The sequence below is a fragment of the Nicotiana tabacum genome, chromosome 16 (assembly GCF_000715075.1).
Source record: "Nicotiana tabacum cultivar K326 chromosome 16, ASM71507v2, whole genome shotgun sequence".
NCBI classification, from domain to species: domain Eukaryota; kingdom Viridiplantae; phylum Streptophyta; class Magnoliopsida; order Solanales; family Solanaceae; genus Nicotiana; species Nicotiana tabacum.
Genome location: NC_134095.1, coordinates 107,310,716 through 107,336,040, shown reverse-complemented (window position 1 = coordinate 107,336,040; position 25,325 = coordinate 107,310,716). Strand labels below are relative to the sequence as shown.

The window sequence follows — 25,325 nt, the reverse complement described above, 5'->3', positions numbered from 1 at the left end:
TGAACAGATTGATTACGATGAAATTTCTTGGCTGTTGTTATTAACGTTCATATCATCTACGCACGCAATGACATCTTCTAGGATGGGAAAAATTCTAGTTTATAACTTACGCCAGCATTATCTAGAAAAATCGTTTGCAACAAATATTTGTACATGAATCATGAGTTTAACTTATACCGACCACCAGTGTATGTAGCATAAGTTTTTCAGCTACAGTAATGACAAAAAAGTAATTATTCTTTACTAAATGACATAGTCACTTCAGTTTGAAAAGATTAATCTACTGAAGCTATCAATTGATTGTTGTATAGTTGTTGAGTAACTTTACTCTGTCGACTTTGATGTTCCTATTATTAGAGTTAATATATTTGTAATTTATTGTCTGGCAAAAACAAAATATCAAGTTCAGTCGAATAATATAAAAGGAATATGATCCTATTTGATTAAAAAAAAAAACTCTGGAACATACAGTTATCCATGTCTTGAAAAACTATGCATTAAGGGACAAGCAATTTGAAAAATCTTGATATGAAATATCATTAATGAATTATGAAAATTTGTAGTTCTAAAATTGATATGGCTATCGCTATATATTGGTATAAAAATTAACAATTAATTATGTGATGGTATTGATATATGGACTAGGATTAACGTGTGAATTGGAAGAGGTCTTGATTGGAGATGGTAGGTAACAGTTATGACGTTGGAAGTAGGATTTTCACTAACAAAAGTTAAAATATAAAGAACTAAACACACGATAAAGTCAAGGGAATTCAATATATATACATAAATAAATAAAATACCTAGTTACACAATTTAACTATCAGAGGAAAGGGGTGATAAAGGTGGCTCCGCCAGTGGACTGACATGGTTGGTGCCAGACCTCTGTCGATGTCATGTGTGCTCACAGTGAAGATGCGATTTATATGGATTCTATCTTAAAATACTTCTCACATGATTGTTATCAGTAATTGATATGGAAGGATAGGAACTCATAATGCAGATATGATTATTTATTATGCTACGGTTTGGAAAGTGTTGTTACATTGAGTATGATTTATGTACATGTTTACCTATGAGTTAATCAAGGTTTAAAAAAAATTAATAAAGTTAGATATGACTCACTTAGCTTGCATGATCCTCATTTCCACTGTAAAAATTGTTGCGCGAATGTGGATATGCTGAATAACCTTATCATGAAGTGTGGAAAGTTATGGTTGAGATATTTAGGTATTGCTTGAAATATGACAGGACTGCAGAACCATGGGATATTCACTTTTTAGAGAAAAAAGACACTCCCGCTATGCACAGGGTTTGGGGAAGGACTGGACTACAAGGGTCTATTGTATATAGTCTTGCCCTGCATTTTTGCAAGAGGCTATTTTCATGGCTCGAACCCGTAACCTCCTGGTCACATGGTAACAACTTACGCCAAGGCTCCCTTTCTCATTTTTTAGGGAAAACTTTGCCGAAATTTGATTAAGATTGGTAGGGCATGCTTGTACGGATTGTGTATTTTGCATTGCATCGAACCCCTTAGTGTCAAACTGTGTAATCAGTATATGGAAAATGAGAAGGGCTTTTCATAATCAATTCTAAGCTTCTCAATACGTCTGAAAACCAGCATGGCATATTAATGTTCATGAAACTGCCTCTAGAAAACGCACTCAAGGAGTGCGACAATACAAAGAAGAATCATGAGGTCTTAAATTTGAATTCCGACGCAAGTAAAAAAACCAAGTGTTTCATGCGGTCTGCCTAAGCATTAGTGGGAAGAGGTACCCGACAATTTGTGCTAGTGGGAGGTAACAAGGTACACTGGAATAATCGAGCAAGCTGGCCTGAAAACTCACTTAGAAAAAATTATAAAAGAAAAAACTGTCTCTAGAAAATGCAATTTGCGTTGTTCCTCTTTCATTTATATAGTACAACAGAACACCGTTTCTTTGCTAACTGGCAACTTCTTTTTACCCTCCAGGTAAAGGAGAATGAAAATCAGTAAACAAAATCAAAGATTCCAAATTTTAATATTCTGATTGGAAAGGAAAACTTCCTCTCATCCCTCATCCCCAAAGCTGTGTTTTTACTAGAAGACACCAATCCTTCAAGTTCAACCTTTGGTTCCTCATAAACATAATATGGCAAATTGAAATTTACCTCACCGAGACAAGCAAATGAAGAAAAATTTGCTGTATTTTCTTTGGGGGACGGGTGGGGGAGAGAGCAACTCCAGTCACTATTTTTTCAAACCTCTTACAGATGGAGAGACACGGATACATCTTCACTCGAGTAGGATTCGCATTTTTAGCAACGCTCTGGTATTTGTTTACTCAGTAGGCTAATGATGCAAAGAACACCTCGGACCAAAGAAAAACAACACAGTAAGAATTCTCACTGTCCAATATTGCGGGTTTGCAACCTCTTCCTCTCCAATACAAGCTGAATGGAAAAACCACAATGAATGAAATCAACTACCCACAAAAATAGGATTAGTCTTTAGTATATTTTCTTTGATCAGAGAGAAAACAAGTATCTTACCACTTTCCGCACTCGTTCATTAGCAGCCGGAGTGCCTCCAGTAACAGATTCAGGAAGATATGGACTGCTAACACGCACCTCATTCATCACAACGATCACAGTCTTGTCCCAGCGCACAGGCAACCTGGTTACATGAACAATGACATCAAAATTCACAGAAGATATCGTAATGTCACCAGAATTGGTATCCTACACATGCACAGCACGATTCACATAACTCGTATAAAAAAGCTAGACTGGTACTGCGATCAATATTTGTATAGGACACTAGATAAGCCAGCCCTGATGGAGATTTATCAGAAAGCACCTATTGTGGCTGCTCATTTGTACATGCATATTGTTTGACGTCAGTTATACATGCTTTTCTTGATAAGTGCCTCATTTATACATGCTTTTCTTGATAAGTGCCTCATTTATACATGCTTATCGTCATACATATCTACTCTATATTGTTTCAAAAGAATAGAAATTGTAAATGAGATTCCAAATATTAACCAGACAAGGACAGAAATCCAAAACTCTATACGATTAACTTGTAGGATGAATAATCCTATGCTCTCTGAGTTGCTACAATCTATGTACCATATGAAACCTATTCAACTGTTTTCCTTGCATCAGATTAAGCTTCCGTCTATATCTCATCTTTGGTTGGTGGACTTCCAATAATAAAATTTAAGGGGCCGATAGCCAATCAGCAAGCGTATAACATCCAGAAGCATTATATAACCACTAAAAGTCCAGTCAAAATTATCATTAGAATCTAAAATGAACACTTCTAAATGACAAGAAACAAAATGAATCAACAATCATATTAATCTTCTGCCAAAAAATATCAAACTTTCTTCTCTATCAAAAAAATCTCTTTCTTAATTTGTCATGGAATATTCAACAGGTCATTTAACCAAGTTAGACTACCAAGCCAGAAATTAATGTGTCCGGTAAAACTCACACCTAGAAACCACCTAGTGAACAAACTCAAAGTACATCAAGCCAACATTCATAGGACAATGTTTGGTGCAACAACTTCTTCGCCCCAGCTAGAACTACACTCTGGGGTTGCCCTAGTAAATATCCAATGTAAGCTCTCTTCACCCACCTAGTGAACTGCTGTAGACTCGAGGACGAGTCTTTTTCAACTAGGGGGAGAATGATGCAAGATGAAGAAGGCCAAGAATCCAAGAAATTCAAGAAGCCAAGAATCCATTCAATATTAGGATTTCTTTTCCTTAAAGATTAAGATTTCTTATTTCCTAGTAATTTAATTCTTGTTTTAGTAGGATTATATTTGTAGTTGTAGTCAAACTAGGATTGTTAGTTGGTATCCCATTCTTACTAGAATACTTTTTCCTATTTTAGTTAGGATAGGTTTTCTTAACTTTATTCTTATTCTAGTTTAATTAAGATTAATTTTCCTTAACCTTATCAATTTTCCTAATTGTAAGGCCTATTTAAAGAGCTCAATATGCTGAAAATAAACATTGGTGATTAGTTTCTTTGAGCATTAGCTTCAAAAACGTGATTGGCTCTTTTGTTTCCTCTTCTTCACTTACTCAACGTTTCTTGCAATCTTCTGGGATTGAGGAACGTGTGGGTGAGGTTTCTTTTCATCTTACATTTTCTAAAGTAAGTTTGAAGAACAGTTTCGCTAGTTTCGTGAAAAACTTTTGCGGCGTGCTTTTGTTTTTCTCTTTTCTTTGTGCTTGAGAGGTGCAAAACCTTGAAAGTACATCACTCATATGTAGCAGCAAAGTTAAAATGATCAAGAAAGCTTTCCTTCAATGGGACATCATCTACCCAAGCGTCATACCACAATATTATCTTTCTCCTATCACCAGCTTTTGATTTCACCAGATTTTTAAAGTCCTCCCATAAGCTCCTTTAATTTTTTTGATAAACGAGAAATCCTTGAGGATCAGTGGCGCATGATTCAAGATTCGGTGAATAATGGAACTGTCCCTCAATGAATATTAAATTCTAAACCCAAAATTTTAAAGTCCAATTAGTTTAATGCTAAGAACCTTAAACAGCAAGGGCTTGCTTAGCCTGGTTACCTTTTTTCATAATTGATCTTGTTCACTGTTGAATCTCGAAACTATACATAGAGTAGGCTCTTATTTTTCACTTTGAGATTCTTAACTGTTGAACTACATTTTTGTATGTTGTAAAGATGGAGCCACTTCACAAGATGAATTCTAACCAAAACAAAAAAAGAGTTGCTATCTGATAGAAAGTTGTTTTGCTCTTCTATCCAACTGCCTCTCACTTTTGTTGAGATAGGGAACACAGAAAATAATATAAGTGAGGATGCTATATAGTATACTATTATTCTCAATCATCTGGCTAGAATAAGTTTTGCTTTATCCAGGTGGGTAATTCTCTCAAATTTCTCAATAACCCTTTGCCAGATTTAGGATTCCTTAAACTTTCAACCCAAGGAAGTCCTACATATATTGTGGTAAGTTCACCCAGTCTACGCACTAGAATAGAGACCATTTGAGGAAGTTCCTACATTCACCGGAAATAAGGAGCTCTTGTTCAGATACCTGTGTATCCTCAAAGACAAATAAAACAGCTTTTACGAAACATCTATTGTATTTCTTCTTCCGCTATAGTATTAATCTCTTCTTCCTATATAGGATTAATGTCTCATTGCCACAGAATGGGAAAAAGAGTTATCAACCAACCCCAACCCCACTACCCATTCTTTTCCGTTGCTATGTTTAGCATATCAATTATAATATAGTGGGATTCTCCCTGTTGCAATCTATATGATGGAAAAAAACCAGGAGCTCCCTATTACTGATAGTGAACCAATGCAGATTTCCACATTTTAATCCAATTAATCGATTAATCTTCAAACACACACCTCTCATTGTATATAACAGGAAAGATCAATTTACATAGGGTGTGGACGTCATTTTCAATGAAAAAAGTATTCCATAGAATATAAATAATGTTTTTCGATGTTTGATTGTGAGTGGATATTCTTCAAAAAATATGCTAAATATTAATAATAATGTAGGCAAATTAGGGAGTATTTTGATGAACTAAAAGTTAATAATAATGTATAAATGTTAGTTGGAGCAAGTAATCCAAAGTTAAAAGTTAAGATCAAAGCATGGAGAATGACTTTTGCTCATAGGGACATATTCTCCTTTTGATGAGAAATATTTTCCTTGAACAATGACTTCCGTCATACCAAACACCAAAAAATGACATCCTCAGAGAAATTTTTTTATGGAAAATGACTTCCGTCCTACCAAACACATCCATAGTTATTGTATTTTTTAGATTTACACGTTTCCTCTCGCCTAAATCTCAGATCAAGATATTTACTGGCCATCAAAGTTGAATCCATGATTTGTTTGCAAAGCACAAGTACCATTTGGGTCTAGAAACAGAAGCAGATTTCGCATTAAGACCATCCTGATTTCCTGCTTAATCACCATAAATCAGATTTTGCTTCTGTTTCTTGGAACAAAGCTTCATACAATCTGCAGATCTTCTGTTTAATCAAGTTACTCAAAAGAGTCAGCATTCACGATTCGTCTAACAAGTAATTATTACGTCTCTTATAAGTATTTTTCATTTCTTAAGAAAAATTTATTTTGCCCCTTTTTTAAGCAATAATAAGCATCTAGATCTTCGTCTCAAGGAAATTTCTTCAGTTTGGTAAGTTCATTTAGTTCCTTGAAATGAGCATTCCCTAAGGCCATCTCCTCCGAAACAACTCCTTTTCCTCATTTTTCTCAACCCAGACAACAAAGGCTTTGTCGAATGGAAGCCTTTGGGTCTATTCATCCATAAACATAGACATTCCGCACCTTAAATCCTTTGTCCGCATTTTTAGTCATTTTGGCCAACACTAAGTTTATCTCTCCTATTAGAAGATCACCATTTCTCCACCAAGTATAAAGAGCCTTCTGGCTCTCAATCACATGTTCTCAAACTCAAAGTATGATTTTATTATGCGCCTCTCTCAACAGATTTGTTAAATAGATGTGTGGTCTGAGCAGTGTTGTGAAAAGCGCTCACTTCAACGCTTAAAGCGCGAAGCGAAGCGGGAACTCGATCGCTTCTGTGATGTGAAGCATAGCAGGTGGAGTAAAGCGTTTGCTTCTGCAAAAAAGCGAGAAGCGACAGAAGCGAGCGCTTCTATGTATTAAGGCTGCCTACGTTAAAAATTAAAAAAGCTCTCTTTTTTTAAAACATCGTCGAGCGGCAGAGCAAAACAGGCGACTAGGTTCGCATTTCTGCTCTTTTCAACTTCAAGTTCATCATGTTCAAGCCCAGGTATGTGATTTCTTCTTCCTCTTCCTCCTCCTTCTTTTTCTTCTTCTTTCACTATTTCAGTCTCAGGATAACAGCGAAATGCTGGTAAATTTTTTCTTTTTCTCATTCTCCTCTCCTTTTTCTTTCATTGTTTCAGTCTTAAATTTCAGCGAAATGCTGCCCAACTTTTTTTGTTTCAATTACTGCCATTTATTTCGTATACATACGCCATTTTCTTTCATTTCATTTATTCTTAGTTCTTACATCCATTTTTGTGTGTTATTCAGTTGTTTTTTTAATGGCACCAAAAGAAGATAGAAAGACTCGGCTTGGGCTTATTCTGTAAGAGTTAACGAGACCAACAAGATGGCAATTAGATGTCTTTTTTGTGACAAGATTTTGAATGGGGGAATCTATTGTCAAAAATTTCATCTAATCGGTGGTGATCCAAACGTTGTATCTTGTCCTAAAGTTCCGCCGCATGTGAAGGAAGAAATGATAGCATAGCTTAAAAAAAAAGAGTTAAAAGACTCAAATGCATCATGAACAAGAACAAGTGCATAATCCTGATGATGACGATGACGAAATAGAAAAAGGTGACGATTGTTCGTCGCCATTAAAATCACAAGAGGGGGGAAGGATACAAACAAAGTCTTCAAGTTGTGGATCTACTCGTAAGACTAAAGGTCTTATGGATTGTTATTTCCCGCAAAAATCAGGAGATATGGGAGAGAAAAGTAGTAATCGTAAAATTGATGCCAAATCGATTTTGAGGGATAGTGCAATTGCAATGTTTGCGCGGTGGATGTATGATGTAGGTCTTCCTTTTAATTGTGTTAATTATACTGACATTTTTTCTGCTTTTATTGAGGCCGTAGGACAATATGGTCTAGAAATGAAGTCTCCAACTTATCATGAAGTTAGAGGTCCATATCTAAAAAAAAGAGGTAGAAAAAACTAACAAAATCGTGAAGGAGCACAAAGTAGAATGAAACAAGTTTGGTTGTTCCATTATGATGGATAGGTAGACGGCAAGAAATGGAAAAATGATCATCAATATCTTGGTGAATTCTTCCAAGGGAAGCTTGTTTCTTGAGTCCGTTGGTGCAAGCAACTCTTTTACTGATTCAACCAAAATGTACTCCTTGTTCAAGAGTACAATAGACTCTATTGGAGCAGAAAATGTTGTTCAAGTTTTCACGGACAACGCAGTGAAAATGTTAAAGTTGGCGATTTGATGTCTATAGTGTACCCGTATATTTATAAGACTCCTTGTGCAGCATATTGCATTAATTTGATCTTTGGTGAGATTTTCAAGGAAAGACCTTTCCGTACAGTCTTTAATCAGGCAATTAGAGTGCATTCCTATATTGTTCAAAGGCCTTTGTTATTGAATATGATGAAGAGATTCACAAAACAAAGAAGCTTGGTGAAACCTGCAAAGGCAAAATTTACTACCTCTTTCTTGACTTTGAATAGGATATATGAGCAAAAAAGCAATTTGAAGTTGTTTGTTTCATATGAGTACGCTAACAGTGCCTATGGAAGGGAAGCTCGAGGGAGAGAATCTGTAGATATTATGCTTTCTAATGCATTCTGGACTAATGTGGTTCATGCATTGAAGATTGGTGGTCCTTTAGTTAAAGTGCTTCATTTGGTGGGTGGAGAGCAAAGACCGACAATGGGCTACCTTTACGAAGCAATGGATAGGGTAAAGGAGGCTATTCGAGGCTCGTTTAGTGATAAAAGAAAATATAAAAGAGTCATTGAGATCATAGATAAAAGGTGGACAGATCAGATTCATCACCCTTTGCATGCAACTGGGCTTGTTTTGAACCCGGAACTATTTTATGACAATAAAAAGAGGATTATAGGAGATGCAAAATTGTGGAATGGATACGTTGAATGTATTGAGAAGTTGATACCTAAAGAATCCGATCAAGATAAAATAACAGAGCAATTTAGTACTTGTAGGAATGCTGAGCAACTTTTTGGAAAAAAAACATGGCTATTAGACAAAGAAGGACGAAGTCACCAGGTGAGCGAGTTCTTATATGTTGCTTTATAGTTAATAAGTTATTTCTTTACAAATATTATGTTTTGAATATTTGTTCTACTTCTACAGTTAAATGGTGGAAGCAATATGGCCATTCCACTCCAGAATTACAAAAGTTTGTCATCAAAGTTCTACGTCTAACGTGTAGCTCATCCGGCTGTGAAAGCAATTGGAGCGTGTTTGAACATGTAAGAACTAAGAAGAAAGATTTAGTACATTGAGATAATTAAATTATATCTCAATTGTCCTAATCTTACTAATTACTTATTATTTGCAGATTCATACCAAAAAGAGGAACAAACTAACCTTGAAGCATCTCAATGATCTAGTCTTCATTAAGTACAATAGAACATTGAGGCGTCCTTACAATGCTCGCAATATAATTGATCCAATTAGTTTGGACAACATCGATGATGCTAATGAATGGCTAACTGGAGTCCCGGAAGATCATGCAGATGAAGAAGTATTTGAGGAAACTTCTAATTTCACTTGGGGTGATGTTGCGGAGGCACATAAAATTGGGGAGAGGATTGATGGTTTGAAGGGTAGTATTTGAGGAAACTTCTAATTTCACTTGGGGTGATGTTGCGGAGGCACATAAAATTGGGGAGAGGATTGATGGTTTGAAGGGGAGTACTTCAACTTCAAGCTCACAAAGGAAAGGAAAAGAAGCAGCTACTGTGTCTCTAGTTGAAGAAGAAGAAGAAGAAGACGAGCAATATAATAATGATAGTGGAATACAAGAATTTGACAATCTTATAGAAGAATAGGATGCTCATTTTGTGCTTCAATTGATGTTATTCTTTAATTTTTACATTGAAGTATTGAACATTTGCTTACGGTTACATGTGTTGTCTTTGCAGTATTTATTTTAGTATTTTTTTTAAAAATTCCGCTTCACTTCAAAAAAGTGAGTGCTTCGCTTCTCGCTTTAAGCGAAAAGGGGCTTGTCGTTTTTCCTTCACAACAATGGGTCTGAGTGTATTCTCGGGAGTGTACTTTGCCTTATAATTCGAACAATTGTCATCCCGTTGATATCAAAGCCTGTCAATTCTAGATTTAAAGCCATTGCTATCCCTAAGTACGTGGATCTACCACCATGTAATTAAATGTCACTCAATTTCACTTCCCGAATGAAATCTATAATCCGACTTCAGTGAAACTAGTCAGAGTGAAGTCCCTTCCTACCGCCCCTGGAAAATTCCAAAGTGCATAGTCCCCTTATGGCACCGGTGAAGAACCAAATAAAGTTTGAAGCACACTTTCTAAGAAACTGTAAATGTTCTTTCATTCTCCTGGCAGTTCCACATTTTTGGCCTTGCATGATTTATGCCTCCATTATTTTCACTTACTTCAAGTTCTGCACAACAGCCATCTCAACTTCTCTTTACTTATTTCAATCCTCTGACCTTCCAATATCTTCTAACATTCTTATAGAGGTTTTAATCTTCATTTCATTGATCGAGAGAGTTTCTTGTCTCTTCCTTTGGAGCTATTGTTTTAGTTATTAACAGTTTAACAATAAATTCCAGTTACCTTAGCTCCCTGACTCACCTTTGCTTTGTGTACACAAGCTTTTAGAAGTTACATTTTTTCCTGTATATATCTCTTTATTTTTTCAAATAAGGCATGTGTTTCCTCTTCAAAGTCTTGGAACTGTACTCCCAATTGTTTGTTCAACTTTACAACATTTTTCTTCACCCATCCAAACTCTTCTGTTGCTGTTGCTATGGGGGTCAAGAGTTGAGGGGGTACCTCTGCTTCCTAGTTCCTCCTAGTACACGAAGCGGCGAAAAAGGTTTCCATTTCAATTTTGGTCTTCATTCATGTACTGTTTCCGTACTTTCTTCACCTTATTATAGTTACATGCAGCTGGACCACCTGAAACTGTCGGTTGATTTGCTTAGATAACTCGGACCTCCATGTCCACTTAAAACTCATCATGAACCAGAAGTCAGCAAAAACATGACCAAAAGGTTTTCTTGCAGATTTTCCAGCTAGGCAATTCCACACGTTGAATATCGGAAAGCAAACCTTGTTTTGCTAACCTTTGCATTCTTTATTTGCCAAGATGACCAAGTCAAGCATGCCATATGTTTACATCACTATCATATTTATGTGAAAAACAAACATAGAAAAACTAGCATTATTATTAAATGAATCATAAGCCAAATCCATAATAATTAAACCTCCGGTCACATGACCAAAACCAAATAAAGTTAACCAAAAGTCAACTTGGCAGAATTGCCATGAGAAAACAAGTCAAATCCTATCTTAAGCAAAACTAAAATAACATTCCGGTGAATTGTTGGTGCAAAGAGAACATTATGTAGTATTAGGTTTCGAGCACCACGCAGGACTGACTTGCATGTGCCGATCCCTTCAACAACAACTTTATTGTTGTTACCCACATATATCCACTTTACTCCACGTGGAACTCGACGAAATGCAACAAAGGCACTGCGTTTCCAGGCTATGTGGTCCATTGCTCCTGAGTCTACAATCCACAAAGGATTAGATTCAGTTAGAAAAACAGAACTAAAAACACAAAGTTCACTAATTTGAGCATCCTGAAATACCTTTTATAGGAGGCTCAGAGCAATCTCTGGCATAGTGACCTTTTTGTCACAATTATAGCATTTCACTTTAGCAACTTTGATACGTCTGTTCTTGCTATTTTTAGTCTTTTCTCTTTTAGTAGGCTGAGCTTGAGGTGACCCTATCTTCTTTCCCCAGTTCTTTTTCTTTGAATCACTCTTTGTTTTGGAGGTTGTTGCCATGTGCAACTCAACTATTGGCTTTGCAGCCTCAAGTCGTTCGTCCTCTAACTCAAGATGCCTTCGGACATCTTCTAGAGTTGTGATTTGCTCGTTATGGGTCAAATGCATTTTCATTTGATTCATGAACTAGGTAAAGAGCGTATGACAGCTTGGATTTGTTGTTCATTAGTTAACACATGACCAGCATCTTTAAGCTCCCCGATCATATTTGTCATTTGCCTCAAATGTGTTCATTGAATGTTCTGGGCGTTTCTTATATGAATCAAATTTGATCGTTAAGAATCGCAACCTTGTAGTGGAACAAGTACTAAGCCTTTTCCTCAAAGCATTCCAAAGATCCATAGCTCCTCTTTGGTGATCCTTAAACTCCCTTGGGATGTCATCATCCAAGGTGCTCAGCAGCGTAATGCGAGCAGTGGAGTTCTTTTTCTTCCAACTGTCATAGGCTTCACGCCTATGATGAGCAGTGTTGCCTTCCTCAGGCTCATTCATGACATTGTTAATGGCCTCTAGAGCCTCTTGCTCCTCTAGCACATACTGGACTTTCAAGCTCCGGGTTTCATAGTTGTCACCATTGAGTTTCAACCCTTTGTTGAGCTTAGCAACGATGTTTTTCGAAGCAGTAGTCATTCTTTAACAAAATAAAAAATATCATGAGGATCATATAAAAATTAAAAAAATAACGCAAGGCACTATGTCATTCTGTACGTATGTTGAACATAGTGCCTTGCGTTATTTTTTTATTTTTATATGATCCTCATGATATTTTTTATTTTGTTAAAGAATGACTACTGCTTCGAAAAACATCGTTGCTAAGCTCAACAAAGGGTTGAAACTCAATGGCAATAACTATGAAATTTGGAGCTTGAAAGTCCAGTATGTGCTAGAGGAGCAAGAGGCTCTGGAGGCCATTAACAATGTCATGAATGAGCCTGAGGAAGCCAACACTGCTCAGCATAGGCATGAGCGTGAAGCTTATGACAGTTGGAAGAGAAAGAACTCCATCGCTCGCATTACGTTGCTGAGCACCTTGCATGATGACATCCTAAGGGAGTTTAAGGATCACCAAAGAGCTATGGATCTGTGGAATGCTTTGAGGAAAAGGTTTGGTACATGTTCCACTACAAGGTTGCGATCCTTAACGATCAAATTTGATTCATATAAGAAACGCCCAGAACATTCAACGAAAACACATATGAGGCAAATGACAAATATGATCGGGGAGTTGAAAGATGTTGGTCATGTGTTGACTGATGAACAACAAATCCTAAGTTGTCATACGCTCTTTACCTAGTTCTTGGGATCATATGAAATGCATTTGATCCATAATGAGCGAATCACATTCTGGAAGATGTCCGGAGGCATCTTGAGTTAGAGGAAGAACGACTTGAGGCTGCAAAGCCAATAGCTGAGTTGCACATGGCAACAACCTCCAAAACCAAGAGCGATTCAAAGAAAAGGAACTGGGGAAATAAGAGAGGGCCACCTCAAGCCCAGCCTACTAAAAGAGCAAAGATTGAAAAAGGCAAGAATAGACGTCCCAAACGTGTCAAAGTTGCTAAAGTAAAATGCTATAATTGTGACAAAAGGGGTCACTATGTCAGAGATTGCTCTGAGCCACCTAGAAAGGTATTTCATGATGCTCGAATTAATGAACTGTGTTTCTAGTTCTGTTTTTCTAACTGAATCTAATCCTTTGTGGATTGTAGACTTAGGAGCAACGGACTACATAGCCTGGGAACACAGTGCATTTGTTGAATTTCGGCGAGTTCCACGTGGAGCAAAGTGGATATATGTGGGCAACAACAATAAAGTTGTTGTTGAAGGGAACGTCACATGCAAGTCAATCCTGTGTGATGGTCGAAACATAATACTACATGATGTTCTCTTTGCACCAACAATTCGCCGGAATGTTATTTCAATTTCAGTCTTGCTTAAGCTAGGGTCTGACTTGTTTTGTCATGGCAATTCTGCCAAGTTGACTTTTGGTTCAACTTTATTTGGTTTTGGTGATGTGACCGGAGGTTTAATTTTATGGATTTCGATTAGGATTTATTTAATAATAATGCTAGTTTTTCTGTTTGTTTCTTCACATAAATATGATAGTGATGTAAACATATGGCATGCTAGACTTGGTCATATTGGCCAAAAAAGAATGCAAAGGTTAGCAAAACAAGGTTTGCTTTCCAACATTGAACATGTGGAATTGTCCACTTGTAAAAATTGTCTAGTTGAAAAATCTGCAAGAAAACCTTTTAGTCAGGCAACGATTTGATGTTGAAGGCGGTGAAGTATTTATGATGCTCCTACAAGAAGAAAACGAGTCTAAAAATGTAAAAGAGCTCTCTCATGCCCTTCTAAGGATAAATGGACAAAAACAATGGAAGATGAATTAGAGTCTATGAGAGTCAACAAAGTTTGGATTAGTTGACCTCCCTAAAGGACGCAAAGCAATTGGGAGCAAATGGGTTCTCAAAATTAAGCTTAAGGCTGATGGCACAGTTGAGAGATATAAGGCTCGACTGGTGGCAAAAGGGTATACAGTATACACAATAGAAAGGAATAGATCAAGGAACAAGCTTGTGATTTTAACATTGTATGTAGATGACATACTTATAGCTGGAAATGATAAGGAGTTTATAGACATAAAGTCATGTTTGTCATCTCAATTTGAGATGAAAGATATGGGTGAAGCTATATATATTCTTGGAGTTAAGATTTCAGGGGATTGTCCAAAAAAATTATTGTATTTCTCACAAGAGAATTACATTAGAAAAGTTCTTCAGCGATTTAATATGCAAAATAGTCGCCCAGTTGATACTCCTATTAGTAAAGGCTACGCCTTGGAAGTCAGATGTGTCCTAACACTCCTGAAGAAATAGAAAGAATGAGCTGAGTTTCTTATAGAAGCGAAGTCGGAAGTCTAATGCATGCTATGGTGTGCACCAGACCTGATATCTGTCAAGCAGTTGGCTTGGTAAGTAAATATCAAACCGACTTAGGTTTCGCACATTGACAAGCAATAAAGAAGATCATGAGATATCTAAAGAGAACTGCTGATTGTGCCCTTTGTTACCAAGGCAGCAAAGATCTGCGATTAGTTGGATACAGTGATGCTGATCATGGAGGAGATCTAGACGAAAAGAAGTCTACCTAAGGATATGTTTTCTTATTCAGTGATGGCGCCATATTATGGAGTAGTACGAAACAATCATGTGTATCACTATCTACGATGTAAGCCGAATATGTGGCTCTAGCATCAACAATACAAGAACCTGTTTGGTTGAAAAAGTTCTTGGAACACTTGTTGGATATTGCAAAAAATGTTGAACCAGTGTTAGTCTACTGTGACAGTGAAGCTGCAATATTCTCTACCAAGGACCCTAAGTTTCATTGTAAAACCAAACACATAGATATCAAGTATAACTATGCGAGAGACATGTTAGACACAATTTAGTGAATATGAAGTATGTGTCTACAAAAGATATGTTAGCAGATCCTTTGACCAAGCCCTTGTCTAGAGATACATTTGTGAGACACACTAGGTCTCAAGGCTTGTGTAGACTTTGATATACTTCATTTTGTTACTATTTTCCCGTGTTCACAAAATTGATGTTCCTTGATTATCAATAAAGTTGATTTACATACCTCTGCATATTTTTATTGATGAATGTTATATGCATTCTTTGTTCATTTATTTGATAAGTATGCCGAGTAGACAAGAGGTTGGCCTTCTCACACAGGCAACTGCTTTCTTATCTTAGTGATGTTAGGCGATGAGACATGATTCTAAGCAAATTATCATAAGGATAATTTGAGAGCTATTCTCTTAAAATCAGAATGTCGCTTAAACAATGACATAAGGTCATTAGGGTGAAAATATTTACCTAGTCTACTTTGTGAGCCAGATGTGAGTTAAAAATGATATTGTAGATCAAGAAACTCACATTAGATACTTATGGTGTCTAAATATCATCTATACAACATTTTTTATGAGACAAAGACATATGCTCCTTTAAAAAAAGGAGAAAATATTGTAGCACGTGTTTCACACCATGTGTGCTAATGACGATCAATTGGGTTAACATAAGTCCATTTTCAACTTATTGTTGTGTGAGACCTAGAGCTTTTATGGTGGCTCAAGATTTTGTACCCTCAAAGACTCCGATCAGATACTTGAGACTTAGTAGATGTTAGCTATCTTAGTGTGTTTCCAAAGGACTATGAACATAGATTTGGTCTAGCGGAGCATATTTGAAAAAGCAATTAAACTAATGTTAAGGGGATCGTGGGAAGAGGAAGATCATTGATCGAATCTCATTTATTTGTATTCACTGGTGCACCAATTATAACTTATAAGTTATGATTGTGAATATAAGAAATAATGATATATGAGATTTTGAGACTATATCAAATGTGATTTATATGATCTAGGGTACTGCATACTTTATGATCTACTTGCACGTTTGCACTCGATGAGAGTCTATATACTCCTAACAGATGTATAGCACTTAGCTCTCACAGTATGTTGGTCGCACGGTCTACTTCCATGTATGAACGATTGAGGAGATGAGATGAGAATATGTTTCTCAAACAAGATGAGCACTCCCATTATGTGTGAGTAGGAGATGTAGGAAAAAGAGTCCATCCATAAGGGGTGCTCTTAGGGCCCACTAGGGCAAAATCCAGTAATTTTAGTAATTACTATAACCCTAGTTACCCCTATATAAGTACACATATTGTGTACTTCTATAAATACTGAATACCCAGTATTTTCCTACACTTAGTCTTCTCCACAAATCAGAGTAGGCTTTAGATTGTGGTTGTGATGACCCGATAGCTCATCTAGAGTTTTAAACTTTAAATTTGTGTTTCGAAACCTCTAATAGCTTCTTTAAGCCTTCCTCGATTTGCGTGTGCAATCCGGGTGTTCTTCCAGAAGGTTTTTATGTTAAAATTGATAAAATATAAAATTTTGCCTTAAAAATCTATTTGAGTTGACTTCGGTCAAGGTTTTGAGCAAACGGGCCCGGATCCATGTTTTGACAGTCCCGATGGGTCCGTATCTTGATTTGAGACCTGGGCGTATGCTCGGAATCGAATTCGGAGGTTCCTAGCTTGAGTTATCGCTTTTTGTTGAAATTTAAAAGTTTAAAGGTTTAATGACTTTTAAGGTTTGAACAATGTTTGACTTTGCTGATACCTAGTCCGTATTTTGGTTCCGCAACCCGGAATAGGTTCATTACTATGTTTATGACCTGTCTGTCAAATTTGGTGAAAAAACGGAGTTAGTTTGATGTGATTCGTACGTCCAATTGTTAAAATAGAAGTTCATAAGTTTTCTTGAAAATTTGATTTGATTTGGTGTCCGATTCATAGTTCTAGGTGTTATTTTGGTGATTTGATCGCGCGAGCAAGTTCGTATGATTTTTTAGGCTTGTGTGCATGTCTGTTTTGGAGCCTCAAGGGCTCGGGTGAGTCTCGGATAGGCCACGGAGTGATTTTTGAACTTAAATGGAATTCTGGTGCATCAAATCTGCAGACTTCGAAGAAGACTTCGCATTTGCGAGCAGGGGACTGCGGTGGACTTTCGCATTTGCGAGATTCGGGGACGCAATTGCGATCCCCTCAGGTTCGCATTTGCGAACATTTTGTTTGCATTTGCGAAGGCATTCACGAATGTTGAGACTTCGCATTTGCGAAGATTTATCCGCATTTGCGAACCCCAGGTCACAATTGCGACACCTGCACCCGATCAAAATCTGAATTTGACGGGATTTTCTCTCATTCTTCAAATTTTCAAATCTAGAAACCCTAGAGGCGATGTTTCCAAAAACTTTTCTTCCCCAATTCATTGGTAAGTGATTTTAACCTATTTTCTTTCAATCTTCCATTATATTTTATAAGATTTCAACCTAAAATCTAGGATTTTCATAGTAGAAATTGGGGGTTTGGGTAGATTTAGGGATTTTTTGTAAAATTGGAATTTAGGCCTCAAATTAAGGTCGGATTTTGAAACAAATTACATAATCGGGCTCGGGGGTGAATGGGTAATCGGATTTTGGTCCGAATTTCAGGCTTGGACCAAGCGGACCCGGGGTCAATTTTTAACTTTTTGGGAAAAAGTGTGGAAATTCTAAATTTATGCATTGTAATTGATTTTAGCAATATTTGATATTATTGAATCAATTCTGGTTAGAAACGAGTGGTTTGGAGGTGGATTCTAGGGGAAAGACCCTGGTAGAGCTCTGAGTTGACTGCGGGGTGAGGTAAGTGCTGAGTTTAACCTTGATTTGAGGGAAATAGGAACCCTCGGACTATGTGCTATGTGAATTTCATATGTTGCGGCGTATATGCGAGGTGACGAGTGGATCAAGTGGGTCCGGGGTCGATTTTTTACTTTTTGGGGAAAATTGTGAGAATTCTAAATTTATGCATTGTAATTGATTCCTTTAGCAATTTTGATATTTGTTGAGTCAATTGTGGTTAGATATGAGTGGTTTGGATGTGGACTCTAGGGGAAAGGCCCCGGTAGAGCTCTGAGTTGACTGGGGAGTGAGGTAACCGTTGAGTTTAACCTTGATTTGAGGGAATTAGGAACCTTCGGACTATGTGCAATGTGAATTTCATGTGTTGTGGTGTATATGCGAGGTGACGAGTGCTTATGCGCCTCTGAATTACTTGTTTTCCCTGATTTTCCGTTTTTCCTTAATTATCTCCTTCCCTATCTTAACTGTTACAACAACAACAAAAAACCCAGTTTGATCCCAATATGTGGAGTCTGGGGAGGGTAGTCTGTACGTAGACCTTACCCTACCTAATACAGGTAGAATTGCTATTTCCAATAGACCCTCGGCTCAGGAAGGGCAAGAAGGAGAAGAGGGAAGCAAGGAAGGAAGAAAGATGGAAGAGAAAAAAGGGAGAGATAAAGGAAAAGTAGTATTAAATAATAGCAACAGGGAATACAATGCCTGAGGCGAACAAAATCATATATCTTAATAAAAATCTAAGAATATGAAGGGACATGCACGCTACTAAGCTTATCGGTGAACACTATAAACTACCTACTAACCTTCTACCTTAATCCTCGACCTCCACACCCTCCTATCGAGGGTCATGTCCTCAGTGAGCTGAAGCAGCACCATGTCCTGCCTAATCACTTCTCCCCACTACTTATTAGGCCTACCTCGACCCCTTCTCAAACTCTCCATGGCCAACCTTTCACACATCCTGACAGGGGCATCAATGCTTCTTCTCCTAACATGTCCGAACCATCTCAGCCGCAACTCCCGCATCTTGTCCTCCACGGAGGCTACTCCCACTCTGTCCCGGATAGCTTCATTCTTAATCCTATCTCGCCTAGTACACCCACACATCCATCTCAACATCCTCATCTCTGCTACTATCATCTTCGGTATATGGGAGTTCTTGACTGGCCAACACTCAGCACCATACAACATAGCGAGCCGAACCACCACTCGATAAAACTTACCCTTAAGTCTTAACGGCGCATTCCTATCACATAGAACACCGGAAGAAGCCTCCACTTCATCCATCCCGCTCCGATGCGATGTGTGACATCTTCATCAATTTCCCCGTTACCCTGGATAATAGACCCGAGATACTTAAAACTCGTTCTCTTGGGGATAACTTGACCATCAAGCTTAACCTCTACGTCTGCATCATGGGTCTCACTGAATTTGCACTCCAAGTATTCTGTCTTGGTTCTACTTAGTTTGAAACCTTTAGACTCCAAGGTCTGTCTCCAAACCTCCAACCTCGCATTAACTCCGCTACGCGTCTCGTCAATCAATACTATATCATCGGCAAATAGCATGCATCAAGGCACCTCCGCTTGGATGTGACGCGACAGTACATCCATCGCCAAGGCAAACAAAAATGGGCTAAGAGTCGATCCCTGGTGCAACCCCATCACCACAGGGAAATGCTCCGAGTTACCACCCACAGTCCTCACCCGAGTCTTAGCATCATCGTATATATCCTTAATCACCCTAATGTACACTACCGGGACAACGCTAACCTCCAAACACCTCCACAGGACCTCCCTCGGAACTTTATCGTATGCCTTCTCAAGGTCAATAAACACCATATGCAAATCCTTCTTCCTCTCCCTGTACTGCTCCACTAATCTCCTTACCGGATGAATAAGGGTGGATTGATATGGTGGAATAAGGGTGAATTTGTACTGATATGGTGGAATAAGGGTGAATTTGTACTGATATGGTGGGATCAGTTGCACGCCGCAACCGGTGAAATAAGATGGATTGATACGGTAAAATAAGGGTGAATTATGATACTGATTTTGTTATATAATGGGATCGGGTTGCGCACCGCAACATATATTTATTTGTTTATGATTGTGATATTATTACGTGGAATAAGGGAGGATTGTGCTGTACGGTGGAATCGAGTTGCGCGCCGCAACAACCTATGTGCTTCTATTTCTCCGTACTGTGTTGGTTCTCAATATTTTCATGTGGAACTCTAACGATTGGTATTCTGATCGGTACTGTTTTCCTTTAAGGATTTAGCTATTTTCTTCAGTTAACCGTCTTATTTCGTTCTGTATTTCTTTCTCCTGTTTTATTATATACTGCGTACAGATTGTAGTTTAAGTGACCTGCCTTAGTCTCATCACTCTTCGTCGAGATTAGGCTCGGCACTTACAAAGTACATGGGGTCGGTTGTACTCATACTACACACTGCACTTCTTGTGCAATTTTTGGAGTCGGTCCAGTGGTGGTTATTAGCGTGCTCGGATTGGCCAGCTTGGGTAGACTTGAGGTACAGCTGCTCAGCGTCCGCAGCTCCTAGAGTCCCCTTTCCTTTTATTTAGCTGTGTATTTTCCTTCTGACAGCTTTATGTTTATTTCAGACTCTTGTTTGTACTATTCTAGTAGCTCGTGCACTTGTGACACTAGGTCCAGGGTTGTATCAGATATTTTAGTTATTATAGCTCCCGCACTTTACTTTGGATTATTGCAGTTATTTCAGTTCTTTCTCATTATTTAATATAAACTGTTGAAAAATGGATAAATTGTTCTAACGTTGTCTTGCCTAGCAAGTGAAATGTTAGGCACCATCACGGTCCCGACAGTGGGAATTACGGGTAGTGACAGTGGCTTAGGGGGTTGATCCAATATACTGTGACAACCACTACCGACCAGTAATTCAAGCCACGGTTCATCCGTCTTCTGCTAAGAAGAACAAGTAAGTTTTCTGTTTATGATTTACGCGCTATCTAATGTGTTTAGATTTATCGCCTTCCTTCACTTATGATGTGAAACCCATCGCCTACATAACTACTGTAGGATGTTGAAGTTGACTTTAATCCGACTAACAAAGTTTTCCTTCCTCTCAATAGCTCATACAACATTTGTAAGCTACTTCCTAGCTCTCTAAGCTCAAAGGACTTTTCTTAACCTATAATGACTGTCCTTCTCATCTATTTTCTCCTTGTTAATTGGTTTCAATTACATTTTGCCTCCATTAAGAACTAGACTCAAGTTACTCTATAAATCAAACTCCAAAAATATGTGGAGTTTTGGGGATAGCGTGAGAGAATTCAAGGAAGAAAGAGACTAGAGGAGAATTGATGCTCGTGAGTACCGAGAATTAACCACTAACAATCATCTAATCGAAAATTTCAAAGTACAACAATGGATGGAATGCTGGATCCTGTGTTCCGTACGCAATAACAGTTGGGATCCTGAAGGGAACAAATTAAAGATTTGGATGAACTTTTTGAAGTGAAATGAGCGTAAGGTTTGTCCACAACATCTTCAAAAAGATCTTTTACCTTTGCAACATATTGCTAAATTGTATGTTCTGGAGAAATCAAATCCAGGACGACACTATTATTAGCTAAGTGGAAAGGTCAAAAAATACAAGAGCAATCAATACAAAGAGTCGTATCTCTTACTTTGGTTAAATCAATGCCAGATTATGATGACTTTTAAGCCTTCATCCTCTAGTTTAAAAACATAGCTTGACAAGCGCTTAAACTTACAGGAGAGTGATTTTTCTTAAACTTATTAATGTATTTTTCTTTTTCTTTTCATACGTAACTTATGGGGTAATGTATGATGAGCCTATGGTTTTTTGTTAGCATTAGAGACTATTTTTGTGTTTTAACAAAGCAAAGACTTCCTGCACTTCTTGTGCACACTTTCTTGCTGCTTGATCTCTTGTAGCGCGTCTGTTTCTATTAGCGTCCTCTCCTACGGCGCATTTCCCAAAAAGAAAATTATACTTTTCTCTTTGAAACTAAAAACAAGATATGAGCATACACCTATACAGAAGTTCTCTTCTTGAGTGAACACAAAGAGCAAAAAAAAGCTTTCTCGTCACCTATATACCACTAAACCATCTTACTTTTGAAGATACACCAGAAAGCAAGAATATGTAAGTGGAAGTCAGAAATACTCTCCTTTCGGAATTTAGACTACCTCTATGTTGGTGGAGGCAACGGCGCAACGCCTTTACAGAGAAGATGATTTGTCAGCATAAGAAAGCATTTTCAAACTAATGCCACATCTTCTACACTGAGAAGGCCAGTGTAAAAAGAAAAGGAGTAAGGTCTTAGGAAGGAGCACAGTGGAAGCAGCAATTCCAATTTTGCATTGCTATTTATAGGACAAAGTGAATCAGAATACACCGGTTGGCATTTAATGCGTAACCATATTGTACAATAGGGAACTGAGTACATCAATGCAATCATCAAATAAGAATCCGACTTGATTAATGAGGTTGCTCTAGTGGCAAGAGGACTCCACTTCCAACCAAGATATTGGCAGTTCGAGTGGTTAAGGAAGCAACGCAGTAAAGGGCCACTGCTGACTCATACGCTGGGGGTTTTGAGTGCAAGATTTACCAAAAAGAAAAATCAAACTTAATATAAGCAATAAGGAATAACTCTTTACTATCTACAATCTATTAGTACTTCTTTACTTCTAACAGCAGTAAGTAATTAGTGAATTTGGCATTAAGATATACAAGAAACTACTAAAAAAAATTAAGGAGGAGAAGGCACATACGTTTTAGACAAAGCATCAAATATAGTCTGAGCTTCAGCAGTGACACCAACGCCAAATCTCTCAGCATCTATCTGCGCTTGTCTGCAAATATTCAATTAAATAAATTCCCAATTCACAAAATAGAATAGCATCTTTCCCGAAGAAGGAAATTCACCTAATAGCAGAATCTTCTCTAGATTGAAGGCTATTGAGATCAAGAAAACATTTATTGGTATCAAGTGGGTCTTGGCCTTGACCAAGAAAACTGAACTCTTTAATGTAGTTGGCTTTCAATAACCTTATGTCTCTCTTTGGCCCTGATGCAGGTACCCCTTCTTGTAATTTCAAACAAACAGTCAAGGAAATTTCAAGAACCAATAAAAAAGAAAGTTAAAAACAATAAAATCAAATGGGAAATGTGAATTAAAGGATATGAAGGACGAGGATGTTGGAGGGTTTGTCAAAGGCGATAACTTGGGCTTCAAACTCATCGCCTAAAGAAGTCTTGATGGATAAAATGCATCCAACTGCGAATTCTTCGTTGTTGTAAGCTTCCATGGCAGCAGGACGCTCTGCAACTGAGATGAATGAGAGAAACACGCTCTTCAATTCTTGCTTTGTGAAGTTAACTTTATTTTTTGAAAAAAAAAAAGGACAATTTGTTAGGATTTAGAGTGAATGTGTATGAGTTTTACTAAATAGAGGGGTGTATTGTAAATCATCCCAAAATTCAATAAAAATTTCCTCTCTTTCTTTCTGTGCAATATTATTCTTCTACTTTTATTGTTTTATAACACGTTATCAGCGCACGAGACTCTACCGTCTCAAGAAGATTAAGCAAATATGGATATTCCACAAAGCAAACTTGGATCAAAGTTCAATTGTAAAAATATTTGTTTAATTGATTCATGTACGACACATACAATATTCAAAGAGAAAAAATATTTCTCTCATTTAAATATGTGTAAGACAGATGTTACTACAATTTCTGGTAGTAGTAAATTAATTGAAGGCTCTGGAAGAGCTACTATAACTCTGCCTAAAGGAACAATACTTATCATAGATAATGCAATGTTCTCCTCCAAGTCCAAGAGGAACTTGTTGAGTTTTAAAGATATCCGTCGAAATGGATATCATATTGAGACAATAGATGAGAATAATCTTGAATATCTCATCATTACCAAGAATGTCTCTGGCCAAAAGAGGGTTATTGAGAAGTTCCAATCTTTATCTTGTGGCCTGTATTGGACAAGAATTAGTGCAATTGAGGCACATTCTACCATAAACCAAAAGGCGTATTATTAAACATGTGTACTCTTTTTCCTTTTCTAGAATTTTTTTCCCATTGGGTTTTATTTTAGTTAAGGTTTTAATGAGACACATTACTTATCAAGTAGACATTCAAGGGGGAGTGTTATGAATAGAATTCTATTTAGAGTGAATGTCTATCTTGTAGAGAGTTTTACTTTGTGGCTAAGTCATTTTCCCCCTATAAATAGAGGGGTCTTACCCCATTGTAAATCATCCCAAAATTCAATAAGAATTTCCTCTCTCTCTTTCTCTGCAATATTGTTCTTCTACTTTTATTGTTTTATAACACAATTCAATTTTTAGCTGATTCTCCGTAGTTTTGTACCAAACACAAACTACACATCATTTCTCAGTGCTAAAGATACGAAATTTGAAAGCACAATTTTCGTACCATTCATCAAGTTTATACCTTCTTCTTGTTATTAATTATGAGTATTATATTATTATTGTAATCCACAAAACTTCAAATTCTTTTCAAATAAAATGCATGACCAAATACAATTTCAACTTTCAAAAATTATTTTTCATCTCATCTTCAAAAACTCATTTTTTCAACTTTCAACCAAATCTATGTCGAAACGCTAGCTTAATTACCCGGATTCTTTAAAGTTTGTTATTTACCAAAGGTAACTATATATTATTTACAATTTATATACATCTCATTAAGGGACTTAGTTAAGTGCCTTTAATTAAGGGAGTAGCGCCTGAAATTAAGGAACTTAACTATACCCTTTTTTGTTTTCCCTTTCGCTGTATTTTGCGTTCAAAATTCGCCTCCGGTCGGCTCAAATCTAGCCAAAAATAATTTAATAATATCAAACAACGAAAGCAAATTCAATTTCAATTAGTAAAGCTAAGATCTTTACACCATTTCTATAAAGTCAACAAAAGTAAACCCGGACCCACCCGGTCAAAATTCGAGTCGAGGGTAGATCCCGACTATCCATAACCATATGAGTCCAAATATGTATTTGGTTTTCAAATTCGAGTCCAAATCAACTCTCAAATATCAAATTTTTATTTTTCAAAACATAGTAAAAAAAAATCAAAATTTATCTTCAAATCTCATGGTTTAGATGTTAAAATTCATAAATAATCATGTCATAATATCAAAATTGAGTAAAAATCACTTACCCAATAGCTTTATATGGGAATCCCCTCTTAAAATTGCCTTCCAACGAGTCTAGGGCTCATAGTGTAATAAAATGAGACTAAGTCCCGAAATTTCATCTTTTTGTTCAGCTCCAGAAATCGCAAATGTGACCAGGGGTTCGCAAATACGACCCCTCACAAGTGCGACCAATTGATCGCAAATGAGATGCCTGTTGAGCC

The 25,325-nt window shown here is 37.2% G+C and overlaps 1 protein-coding gene across 1 annotated transcript; it reads right to left on the bottom strand.

The window, feature by feature from the left end:
- Positions 1 to 1,966: 1,966 nt before the first annotated feature.
- Positions 1,967 to 23,345, bottom strand: LOC107764607 (uncharacterized). Its single transcript, XM_075233204.1, has 5 exons — positions 23,118 to 23,345; positions 22,858 to 23,021; positions 22,704 to 22,784; positions 2,539 to 2,662; positions 1,967 to 2,439 (listed from the first exon to the last, which is right to left on the bottom strand). The coding sequence occupies exons 1-5, from the start codon at positions 23,238 to 23,240 to the stop codon at positions 2,392 to 2,394; spliced, it is 540 nt and encodes a 179-aa protein (XP_075089305.1). The 5' UTR covers positions 23,241 to 23,345; the 3' UTR covers positions 1,967 to 2,391.
- Between the last annotated feature and the right edge of the window lie 1,980 nt (positions 23,346 to 25,325).

What these genes read in the sequence shown, in the direction of transcription:
- LOC107764607 (XM_075233204.1), bottom strand. Translation starts at nt 23,240, where the DNA reads ATGGAAGCTTACAACAACGAAGAATTCGCAGTTGGATGCATTTTATCC. An exon ending in CCTCCAACATCCTCGTCCTT is followed by an intron (nt 23,022 to 23,117) that starts CATATCCTTTAA and finishes TGTTTGAAATTA; the next exon opens with CAAGAAGGGGTACCTGCATC. An exon ending in AGAGAAGATTCTGCTATTAG is followed by an intron (nt 22,785 to 22,857) that starts GTGAATTTCCTT and finishes GAATATTTGCAG; the next exon opens with ACAAGCGCAGATAGATGCTG.